General features: G+C 37.5%; 1 protein-coding gene across 14 annotated transcripts in view; it reads left to right on the top strand.

Moving 5' to 3' along the window:
* PLCL1 (phospholipase C like 1 (inactive)) overlaps positions 1-12,809 on the top strand; it is a 335,124-nt gene that overhangs the window by 268,496 nt on the left and 53,819 nt on the right. For all 14 annotated transcript variants that reach the window (XM_087862374.1, XM_087862349.1, XM_087862372.1 and 11 more), the window contains one exon: positions 11,189-11,264. In XM_087862374.1, coding sequence (XP_087718500.1) covers positions 11,189-11,264 — 76 coding nt within the window. The remainder of the gene's footprint in view (positions 1-11,188; positions 11,265-12,809) is intronic.

Here is a 12,809-nt window from a genome sequence, read left to right on the forward strand (position 1 = left end):
AGGGAGGGAGGGATGAATGGGTGGAGCATAGAGGATTTTTAGGACACTGAAGCTATTCTACATGATATTGTGATAGTGGATACATATCATTATGCATTTGTCAAAGCCCATAGAATGTATAATACAAAGAGTTAACCCTAATGTAAACTCTGGACTTTAGCTAATAATACTATATAAATATTGGCTCATCAATTGTAATAAATATACCACGCTAAAGAAATATGTTAATAGTATGAAAACTGGGGATGGGCTTAGAGCACTTATGGGAATTCTCTGTACTTTCAGCTCAGTTTTTATGTAAACCTAAAACTTCTCATAAAAATAGTCTAAAAAATTCTTTACAGACTATTAATAATAATAAAAAAAATTTGGATGGCTAAAGCAGAAAACAATTCCAGGGTGGTGGGGGGGCAGATACCCCAAAATGAAGAGCTTGAATGTTCAACTCAAATCACTTAAATATTTGGATGCCTCAAAAACAGTAATGGAACTGTATAGATGCCAACCAAGAGGAAAAGTTGTAACCACTAAAAAAATAACAGAATACGTTTGGAATGAAAATAAGACCTGAAGTCATTTCCAAACAGATACAAATTTGGTATATTTCAGTATCAAAAGAAACAAATCAGGCAACTAGTAACCTCCATTTACTGAAAGCCAACCTGAGTGTATCAAACAATTCTACTTACCAACAGTAAATAAGGTGAAAGTATTTTAGAAAACATTGACCCTGAGTTCATCTGCACAGATTTTTTTCTAAATTTAGCTTTTCCCTAATGACTTGAGATGGTTCTTTTCTTTACCGAACACTGGTTAATTTAATATGTGGAAATATTTCCTCTTGATGGTCTTAAAAATTTAGCCTTAAAAGTCATTTTAGTATTAATGTTGCAATTATACTTCTATTTATAGTATCTGTGTTGATATCAAGAAATCAAACACCAAATATAACCATAGTAGAGTGGGCTTATTTACATGGCATAATTTCAGAAAGGCAGCTCCCCCCATTCCATATCTTTTTTAAACATACATTTTCTATATGCTCACTGGTACTTGGAATTTCAAAATAATAATCAATTCCTTTGGGTGAAGACTTTTTAATCTCTTTTAAAACGCAAAACCCCAAAATCTCGGTGAATAATAAAACATTGGATTATCAGTAATTCGTAGCTTTGAGTGAATTTAACAGATCCTGTCCTACCTGGGATTTTTGCCTGGGAAAAGGAAGAGATCTTAATGACAGAGTGTTCCCCAAGTCTGGGTTAGGTGAAGGTGAAGTTGCTCAAAGAATTACAATTTTCCCTGAGAACTGCCATCTCCCTTAATACTTTGAATAGGGATGCTGTTATGTAAATGCCTGTCTGATATTCAGGGCAGCAGAAGCAGAGGTGACTTTCCTGATATCAGATACATGTCCCAGCCAGAGGTGGGATGTGACAGTTTCTGAAAAGCACTAAAGCAAACTGGGAACATTATTATTCAGTAACCGAAGCAAGTAGAATAGGTCCTAAAAGCTGGAATTGATGCCTCTTTCCCGGACTAAAGACACACAGCAGAGGGCTGTTGGCGTTAGACTTACTGCACTACCGGTTCGGTGGCTCTATGTGGTCTTTGGGATGGTTTTTCAGAAATTTTATTAAGAATTCCATTTTAAAAAAATTTTTTTTTAAAAGAATTTCATTTAAAACCAGAGTACCACCTCTAACAGACCTGTCCCTTTATTGCACTGTGGAACAGACACATACAAGGTCCAGATAGTGGAGCAGATGATGTTTTATATCCTGAGAAAGACGTAATCTAAAGACCTTGAATGCTATGATGCACTTTTCACAGTGACCGGTAATACACCCCACCCCCATTCCCACTCTATGCTCAGCAGAACTTTATTTGCAAAGAATTTTTTTAAAAAATTCTGTCTCTCTAGAATGCTTTTATTTTCACTTACCTTCCTCTTCTCTAAAAAGGCCCCACAAAGGTTGCACAGGACCTTCTGGCATTTCTGTCCAGTGTCTGCTCCAGCGCACCAGGCAGGTGATTCAAGGAACTATGGTCCTTGTTACTCTTGGGCAGCTCGTTTGTACATTCTCGGGTTATTATAGAACCTTCATAAGGAGTAGCAGATGCCAGTGAGTAGTCCCTATTTGCAACTGATTTTAAAAGAAAAGTACTGTCTAATCTTTATATAACTTTTTTCTTTAGATAGCTGAATTTTTACTTTTCTAATGGTCTCACTTGTCTACTTTTTCATGCATCATCAAGAAGTATTTGCTTAACGTATTTGGGCTTTTTCAGTGTTTTAAATTAATGTGAGAACTTTTAGGTAATTAGTGTTTTGAATATACCATTCAGACGTGGAATAGTTACAGGAGATTGCAACTGTAAAAAATAAACACGAAGTGTTCTCTGAAGGTGATTTCTGTGCTGAATTATTTAACATTAACATAAAAGTTAAAACTTTACTATGGTAAGAATGACAGATTTTCTGGAGATAGAGGAGAAATCAAAACAATCTAGAGAACATGGGTCAAGGGTTATTTAATCTTTTACTAGGTCAGTATGATTTGGAAAGTAGTTGATTATGTTAGCATGACCAGGATTCTAGTGAAAAGAACTAATTGCTATCTTTAATTACTCTTGCAATGGAATCAGTACATTGGCAGGTGTCATTTAAGCTGACCATCATGGGTTGGACTAAATATGTTCTCTTCTGTCAGTATTATTACAAAGATGTATTGAAGCTCAGGATAGGAAAAAGTTGTGGTATGCCTACAGTCTCCCCATGTAGTTTTGCTTATTGAAATCAATTTAAATTGAAATTAGTAAGTCATGAATACTCTCTCATTGTGAAGTTTGTGTGGAACTTTGTATTAGTTTGTATTTCAAAAAGTATGTTGGCTTGTATAGTAATGGAACACAGAAAAAGAACAGCCTGCTGGCAGGTGCCAAAATGGGGCTCGTTATTTATAAACAAGATATCATACCCTTAGTGCATTGAAACGTCTTCTAATTGTGGGTGTGGCAATGTCTTCTGGTACATTTTTTGTATATTGGGGGAACTGTCAGTCTCTTGAAGGTTGATAACATTTCCACTTGGTACCAGGGTCCTAAGGACACTGGACGTCAGAGGTGCATCAACAAGTTGGCTGCATCATAGGCTAGCTTCTCTGTGAAATATTGTCCAAGTGTCTTCAAAGTCACTTTGCATTTCTGAACACTCAAGTGAAAATTCTGGAGATGGTTCATGATGGTTAGTAACCTGATAATTTTATGAATGAACTAAACATTAATCATAATTGGGTAAAAATAATCATTTTTAGTGATTATTCAAGATATAGCTGACAAGTGGAGAAAATAGAACACCTGGAGAAAAGAAAAGGTGAAATAATCCCTTTATGCAGAAAGCAGCTCACTGAAGTAGATCCTGTCAGCATCATGGATGTGGAGACAAACGTCCTTTGGTCTACTCTGTGTGAGTTCTCTTGTCTTGTGCCATCATAAATCAGGCTTCAAAATGTGACGCAGAGCTATTCCCAGGACAGAGAATACTTTGTTGTCTACATCAAATGCAGTGGACTTCCAGTAGTGAGCTTGCAAATGTTCTGGCCTTATGTGTGGACCTATTTCACTGAAAAGTAGCTGTCTCAATAGGATTGACTTTGCTTAAAAGCAAAAGATGCCAGTTTATTAATAGTCCCTCTGATTTAAAAATTTTGAGGACATTAAAAATTAAAGGAAATTATCTTCATTCTAGTTGGCAAATATATATGTAACAGCAATTAGATTTTAAAAGGTATCGAGTTTGATAAAATTTAGGTCTTATTTTAAATTATCTACAGAATCAAAAACTAAAACCCAGTGTTTTGCTTAGAAGGAAGGTAAGAGATAGTTTAATAATTTTAGTCTTCTTAAGAAGAGAGAACAAAATAGGTCTAGAGCAGATTGGCATATTCTTAAGTGATTAACTTTCCAAATTACATAACTCCTTCCTTAACTCCTTCCTGAAAGAGCAGTGGATGCCACTGAGTATGTTTCTTTCTAGACTTGATAGGAAGAGTGTCTATGTGGTTGATGCCTTTTGCAAATTAGACTTGGAAGGAGAAACAGAGCAAAATGTATTTTTATGATACTTGGCGAATTTTACTTCATTAATGTTTATGACTGACTTTTACTTGCAATAGAAATTCTGTACTTTCATATAATATTAGTATCACAATGCAATTTATAAACTTAGATCTGTTCCTCAAGAGCCTCGGTTCTAGTCTAAACTGTTTCACTGACCAGCTGTTTGGTTTTAGGAAAGCCCATTTGGGGCTCAGTTTTTTCTCTTATAAAATGGGGTTGTCTATGATAGGTGGTCCTTATGGTGGTTTCTAAATATAAAATTCTGTGGTTCTAGGAATTTGGATATAATCAGGAGAAAACTAGAGTCTATGGAAGATTTATGAGTCATGGTATGACAAAAATTCATCTTTTCAGTACCATTCAATAGTTACATTGACTCTGCAATGATCCTAGACAATTAGTTAAATTCCCTACTGAGAAGATCTGGAAGGACAGTTTATTCACACAGGTTGGACATTTTATTAAGTCGGTCTCTGAGTACAAGCATTACTGCCCCCTTCAGTAAAATTTTTATTTTAAATAAATGATTTTGATCTTAACTGACAATTTTACACACCCCTGTTCAGGACACATCTAACGCTTAAAATAATGCTAATCTTTATCTGAGTAAGTCCTCTATTCTTTTAGATTCAAAGCCATAGTAAGGAAATAAGATCCATTAGGAGATACTCATGTGACAGAACCAAAGAAAAGCTCTTTGTATTACCACAATAAGGAAAGGCAACTGGGAGCTAAAGCTGAGACATCAGATATGTAAATCCAGGACACTCCCAGATTCTATCAATCTAGTCAACCTACCTTTGGCAGGCTAAGTACCCTGACTACCCAGCTGGGGAATTACATGAGGACATGCTTCTCACCTCTCCTTGGCTTTTGCACTTCATATTTCATTTAAGTCAGGATCTGTAGAGACCTAGGAAGGAGCTTAAATGCAAATCAACTGTTTTTTCCTTCCTTACTACTTAGATAAGCCAGGGGGAGAGGTTGAAATTGTTGATTTAAATGTGGTTAGGAATTATTGGTGTATTTTGGCCATCCATCTTGTTTTCTCTACAACTACCAATAATTGAAAGTTGACTGCAGAAAACAGAGTACAATTATTTTTTTCTAAGTACAATGGAAGCTGTTACCATAGAGAAGATGATCAAAAGCTCTCATGAGAAAAGTCCATTTGAGCTGTGACTTTAACGGTGAGTATTTTAGAGTAATAGTTATGAATGTTATTACTAAAGGATTTCAGATTATCCTCTAAGGAATCTCATAGGGATGCTCTTCTATGTTGAAGATTAAATCACACTTGACTCTTTACAAAGTGATCTGTTAGAAGAGGGGAAAAACAAACTTCTTACTATGGGGTTAACAAATATTTACTTGGGGGATTTTGAAGAGAACTTGAATCATAGGGTTTGTTGAATGTTTTGGGCTGAATTTAACTTACCTTAAATAAGTAATAAAGTTTATTTATTTATTTTAAAGACTTATTTATTTGAGAGAGAGAGACAGACAGACAGAGAGGGGGGAGGGGAAGAGGGAGAGAAACTCAAGCGGGCTCCTTGCTCAGCGGGGGCTCATTTCCATTACTCTGAGATCCTGACTTGAGCCAAAACCAAGAGTCAGATGCTCAACTGACTGAGGCACCCAGGTGCCCCAGAAATAAAGTTTAAAAGTTCATTTTATTTTCTGATACCTGAGTAATATATTTTCTATAGGTATAATCCTCTTAAAAGCTTTATGTTTATGTGAAAGGGAACTCATGTAAGATTATAGAAAAATGGAGAAGTCTAGAAAAAAGACTAGAGATAAAAAGAGAAATAAGAGTTCCAAAAGACAGGGGTGCCTGGGTGGCATAGTCAGTTAAGTGTCTGACTCTCGGGCTCCATGCTCAGCATGAAGTCTGCTTAAAGACTCTCTGTCCCTCTTCCTCTGTCTCTTCCCCTCACTCTGTCTCTCAAATAAATAAATAAATAAATAAATAAATAAATAAATCTTTAAAAAAATGAGTTCCAAAAGACAATTATAGGTTTGAGAAATGATCAATAATAAATAAAATACTATATTGTGGGTAACAGATTTGTAGAAGAAACAAATATCACACAGTAAAATAGGAATAAATGATTATATAATTAATTGATGAATCTGTGGATATGAAGGTAAATAAGTCCCTGATCTACTGGAATTACAATTTACTGGGGAAATGAAGGGTGGGAGATAACATAAGTAAATATAATTAATTGTAATTTGAAATAAAAAATAAGAAATTTTGTAAACAGACTAAAAAATAGAATGTTCTTGGAATTTGGAGGTGAGAGGGAGAGGGAAAGGAAATCAGGGCACCAGTGGACGAAGCGGCACTGAAATGAGCTTGGAGGCTGGTAGGTTTTTGACTAGGGGAGATGGCTTAAGAAGACTTACTTAATAGTAAGAAATGTGTAGAAAGAGGAACAATAGGGTGTATTTGGAGAAGCGTGATTCACACAGGGACCTAGGAGAATTGAGAAGCCATAGGGGGAAAGGCTGCTGAGGCAAATGGGAAGACTTGAAATCTGGGTTAGAAAAATTTTACTTCATTCAATGAGCAAAGGAGAAAATGACAAAGCCAGGAAGTAACTAGTGCTATGCTTTTGGAAGATGATTCTGAAAGTGGTATTTGGAAGGAGTAAGGTGGGAAGAACCAGAACCTGCCAGTAGCTGAGTGGGGATTCAAATCTACCTCTGAGTGCCTCCAAGGGAGCTTTGTGAGCATTTGAAGAAAATAGGATGGTTTGTTTTGTTTTTGGTTTTGGTTTTGGTTTTTTTTGGCAAGAGTCAGGGTAGGATTGGGAGAATAAAGTGGAGAAGAACATATTTTTAAAGGTGACATTTGAGATGCAATTAGAATTTGAAAGGTGGTCCAGAGAATGGGAATAAGGCTTAAACCAAGAGAGTTGTGATTAACGAAGGGAACAAAGGGGTAAAAGTGGCAGGTTAGACAAAGCTTGGTGACTGATAAAATGTGGGAGCTCACATTCTGGATGCAGTTAGGCAAAGAGAATGTTGGAGATCTGAATCTGGATGGCTGGATGAGACTGAGAATGCTGGAAATTACAGCCACAGGTATCTGGTAGTCTAAGCATCTCCACCTTACTTGTGCTCTGCAGATAGCAAAGGGGTGATTAAAGGAGTAAATGAGGGGTTTGGTTATAAAGGTATGGGTAAGCATTAGAGAAGCAACAGTGGATGGTGAGCACCCCAGGAATAGCAACAGTGGAAAGCTGTCATCACTCTCAGGCCTAAAGGAGGAGAGGGAGCCATTCCTGGTACTCAGTCATATCTGCACCTGGCAGAGAAGGGCCACTTGACAGGAGCTATGGTCTTGTAGAGAGAAAGCTATGGCACCACAGTCCAGCAGGGTAGGAATGGTCAAGGGAGTAACTACCCTAAACCCTCTCTTTTCCTGCCTCCTGCCCATGATCCCTTGCTGATGCGAACCCTTGGCCAGTCCCAACAGAAGTCAGAGGCAAGGGAGCCTGCTTGATGTTGCCCACAGAGACCAACCTCCCCAGCATGAAGCATGGCAGAGAGTGGATCTGGAGGGGTGAATAGAAAGGACCCAGCATAGGCAACTCTTCAGTAAAAATTTGAGAATGTATTCATTCATAAATGATATAAATTTAATAACATACCAACTCTTAAAGTATAAACCAAATCAAGAATAGAAATTAGCTTGGATTTTAAAAGTTTTACTTACAAATAATAAAAATAAATCTTTTTGCTCTTCCAATGTCATTGAATACATTGATCTGATCCCACTGTCATTGTTTTCACTTGTCTGTGTTGCTGAGGAAGAAATCATGGTATGAGTAGAATGAGGAGCTGCTCTGCCGTCTTCAGGTTTTTGCTTGTGCTTGGGTAATCTTCATTTTCTTCTCAGGAATCCATATTGGGAAGGTTTAGTTTATTTAGGACAAGATAATATAAATGGTACTACTCTATTATTTTACAGACATATGTAAGTTGGGATATTCTGGAAGAAACTAATAAATGAGCACTGCTGCTTGCCCTACTTCCATATGGAATTCCCTTCTTCTTCATCTTACCTCACTTACCACATTAAAGATATATGATCCTGACCTGGCAAGGCGGGCAGGGTCAATCTGTAAAGCTTAATTTCCTTTCTAGTTTTACAGATAAAATAAACCTGAATAAAAGTCCTCATTGTTTCTTCTCATACCTCAAAGGATTATCTTGTGCTCCCTGCCCCAGAGTGCATGTACCTCCCTACTTTGGAAACTGCTGTTGTAGACCATTGCAAATATGAATCTGGAATTTAGAAGAGAGGCCAGGGTTGAGGACATTGGCTTTGAAATGATCTGCATGAGTGTAATATTTCATAGCTCTAGGAATGGGTGAAATGACTATGAGGAGAGATAATGGTGAAAGGAAAGAATGGAGAGCTAAGACCTGGCGGCTCAAAGGATTCCTACATGTATGGATATAAAAAAGGACAAAGAGGTAGTATAGGAGTCAGAGAAAGAGTGAAGCTCAAAAAGAAACCAGGTCCCAGAAATCAAGAAGGAGGGACGATCAGAGGTGTCAGCTACTGAGTTGGGAGTGAATGAGGACAGAGGATGGACCAAGGTGTAGTTGATGATGAGACCAAGGTTAAAACTTGAAGGTCTTGATGGAGCCTTGCTTGAGTCAAAGGAATGAGGATGGGCTAATTTTTTAAGGGAGGATTAATGGCTAGTAGAATATTTTCTTATTGTTTTTGTTTGCTTACTTTAAAGTAGGAGGTGTATGGAGAAGGGAAAAAATCAGGAGAGAGGTAGAGATTTTGAATAAAAAAAAAAACGGTCATTAGGAATGGATTCCTGAGGGAAGTGGTGGAGGTGGGATTGAACAACTAGGCAGAAGAGGTAGCCATAGCAAACAGGACACTTCCTTTTCAGGCTATTACAAAGAGGGTATGGTGTTTTGGGATGAAGGAAGTATATTCCTTTTTGCTCAACACTGAGGAGCAACACTCCCTTCTTTCTTTCTTTCTTTCTTTCTTTCTTTCTTTCTTTCTTTCTTTCTTTCTTTCTTTCTTTCTTTCTTCCTTCCTTCCTTCCTTCCTTCCTTCCTTCCTTCCTTCCTTCCTTCCTCTTTCTCTCTTTCCCTTTCTTTCTTTCTTTCTTTCTTTCTTTCTTTCTTTCTTTCTTTCTTTCTTTCTTTCTTTCTTTCCCTTCCTTCCTTCCTTCCTCTCTCTCTCTCTCTCTCTTTCTTTCTTACAAAATTAAGGAGGGTGGTCATGATACCTAAGATTCTTTTGGTCTTAAAATTAAATGATTCTAAAAATGTGTATTATATTACCTATTTTGCTTATAGTAAAGTCACAAACTGTGTCTATTATTTATGAATGTCTCCATTGCTTGATATTCATAAAAACATTTTGTCTACTACTAAACTATTGCAACATCTGATAACTTTTGAAAGTATAATAAAACTCAATTGACATTGTAAATATGGATGGTAAGCTTAGAAAAGACTAAATTAGATGGCCCTCATATTAAATCTTTCTCTGCTTGTAAGCTTCATTCACTTGGACGCTGCAGTAAGTCAGGCTACTGTTAGGCATTTAGTAAATCGTTATTCACTAACTTTCCACTTCCTTTTGGGAGGTGAAAGCGTTAATGCAGTTAAAATGTGTGACTCAGTCTAGACCTTCTTGAGTATCTACTTTTATGGTTTTGATGGTCAATTTAACCCCCCAAATAACTTACTTTAAACTACCACTTTAGGCAGAAAATATGAGTAATTCAATTTTGTTTGGTTGAATTAATTATCATATTTCATTCATCCATTTGAGTAGACTTCCCTTCTAGACTCTGAGCTCCATGGAGATAGGAATGTGTCTGCTTTTGCTCCTTAATTCATCACACCCCTTGTACTTAACCACAATGCTTACACGTAGTGCCTGCTCAGTAGATAATTATTAAATGAGTGAATTATATGATTTTATTCCTATGGATTTGTTAGGCATTAAAAATTTGTGATTCAATATTCTTTTCTATTTAAAATTTATAATCATAAACCACTTTATATTTGTCAGTGATTGTACAAGACTACAATCTGTTCAACAGCATTTAATTATGAAAAATGTCTTACCCAACACCTTTACATCCACTTTGGATTCTGCCTTGAATTCCCTTCAGAATATTCAGACAGACAAAACAGAGAATAGCCAGGTGGTGTGGGACAACACTTACTGAGAGTAGAAGAGTGGCTGGAAATTCAAGAAATGTTAGTTTGCCTAGTGGTTGCCTTTCTTCAGTCACTTCTTCAAAAGGGCCCAATCCCTCGTCATCCTGATCACAACTTCTTTACCAATTATCTTCCCTTTTCTTCAAGTAACAGAATTTTATTTTTTCCATCTTTCTGACAGTTGTCTTATTTCCCCTACGTCATTTAGTATATTAATTATTTCTTGGACATTTTTGTTTTCTACTCAAGTGTAAAGAGCAGGGACCACATTTCAGTGTTGTTGCCTACAACCCCTGTTGAACTGGTGGCTCTGAAATCTGACCCATTCCTCATTCTTGCCAGTGGAGCTGGAGCCCTTTTAGAGGTAGGACTAGACCTCCATCATCTTTGGACCACCCAAATCCAAGCTGCTAACTTCATTGATGTGTTCCGTTGTCCTCCAGCTCATCACTAGGTGATTCCCTATTCTGATTCTTGTTGCTCTTGTTCCAGTACCACTTGCCTTGATGTTGCAGTAACTTTTGGAGTGAGGGGGTGGAAAAGAGTTGTTCCTGAATGTGATCTGGGACTTAAAGAATGTGTATACATTTATTTGCCAGTAGCCGCCATGGTGTGCCATGCATGTTACATGACTGAAGTAATTATGAGGTAGGTGACTCTAGCAGTAGTCTAGCTAGAGTGCATGGGGGTTGGAGCAGACATTATCCTTCCATATTCTGTCTTGTGGTTAAGGCCGTGGTTCACCATTACTGCCAGCATCAGGTGCATCTGTCTGTATGTTATCCTTCCAATGGGACAGTTTCAGGACTTCTAACAATCACTTTTTTTGTTTATTTTGTGACAGATGATTCAAGAGAGCCGGTTTCTCATAGAAATGGCAGATACAGTCCAGGAAAAGATTGTGCAGTGTCAGAAAGCAGGTAATCTCCCTACTTCTGCCCCATTTTGTTTAGAAACTTAGTGATAACTCTTGGTAGTTTTTAAAGTTTCTGTTTTTACTCTTAAAATTCAAATATTTTGTGTCATAGTTTAACTATACTTTTGAGTTAAACTTAAGTCTTTGTTTAGTACAGAATAAATCGAAGTGACAGTAGGTGGGTTGTATGTATATGGGGGTAGTGTCTGAAGATGTCTAGAGAGGTGAGGGGTTCTGAATCTACTTTTGTGGTTTGGAAGTCTGTCAAAACCCTTTACTACACATTGCCCCTTAAGAACCACCTCATTTTTATAATTTGAGCCATAATCCTATTTATCTCCTAGGCTTTTGCCTCATTTATTAGTCATTATTTTAGATTTATTCTTTCTTTAAGGATGGGATGGGTCACATATCTGTGAGGTACCCCTCTATTTATATTTACCTTTTTTTTTTTTTAAAGATTTTGTTTTTATTTATTCGACAGAGATAGAGACAGCCAGTGAGAGAGGGATTACAAGCAGGGGGAGTGGGAGAGGAAGAAGCAGGCTCATAGCGGAGGAGCCTGATGTGGGGCTCGATCCCATAACGCCGGGATCACGCCCTGAGCCGAAGGCAGATGCTTAACCGCTGTGCCACCCAGGCGCCCCTATATTCACCTTTGTACACACCCTGTACTTTTATCTTTCTCGGATTTATGTTTTCCGTGATTCCCGTGCACAATGATTATGATGAGAAAGATGACAATAATGACAATTGCTTGATATATTTGCATAAGATAAACTGTGCACACACACTGTTCCTTAGTCCTTATAACAACTCTGGAAGTTAAGCACCATTGTGTCCAATTTATAGATGAAGCATCTGAGATTCTGAGAGATTGAGTGAATCACTGAAGATTCCACATTAACACAGGGCAGAGCTGACCTCTGAACCCAGACTAGACTTTAAAAATGGTGCTCTTCCCTGACTGGTCCACAGGCTTAAATGTTTCTGTTGACAGAAAGCACAAAAATAATACCAGTACTTATACAATGCTCTTATATGCCAGACACTACTTTGAGAGCTTTATATGTATTGACTCATTTAATCTTCAACCACAGTACCTTGAGGTAAACTTTCTTGCTATCACCATTTCACTAGTGAGGAAACTGGATTGCAGAGAGTTTCAAGATCTTGCTCATGCTTATGTAGCTAGTAAGTGGTAGAGCCAGAGTGTAAGCCCAACCCCACAATCACGCTCTTACCACGCGCTGTATTTGTGATGTTAACACCAGAAAGGTTAATGTGGTTTTTAGCTGCATTAGTAAGAGTAGGGTAACTAGAACAAGGAAGGTGGTGGTAAATCCCTACCCTGTGTGGGCTGCTTCAAGCCCACTTGGAGTATGATATTCCTGGATGCAGGTTCCTACAAGCTCAACTCCAGGAAGCTGTGCAATGCGGAGGCTCTGCCTGGATGTCATCTTTAAAGAAGAGTCATTGTTAGTAAAGCTGAAATGTGCTAGAATGTTTAATCTGGAGGAGAAAAGACTCTAGTGGACTTTATCTAATA

This window comes from Ursus americanus, chromosome 1, assembly GCF_024610735.1.
Source record: "Ursus americanus isolate L20-20 chromosome 1, mUrsAme1.1.p, whole genome shotgun sequence".
Classification (NCBI taxonomy): domain Eukaryota; kingdom Metazoa; phylum Chordata; class Mammalia; order Carnivora; family Ursidae; genus Ursus; species Ursus americanus.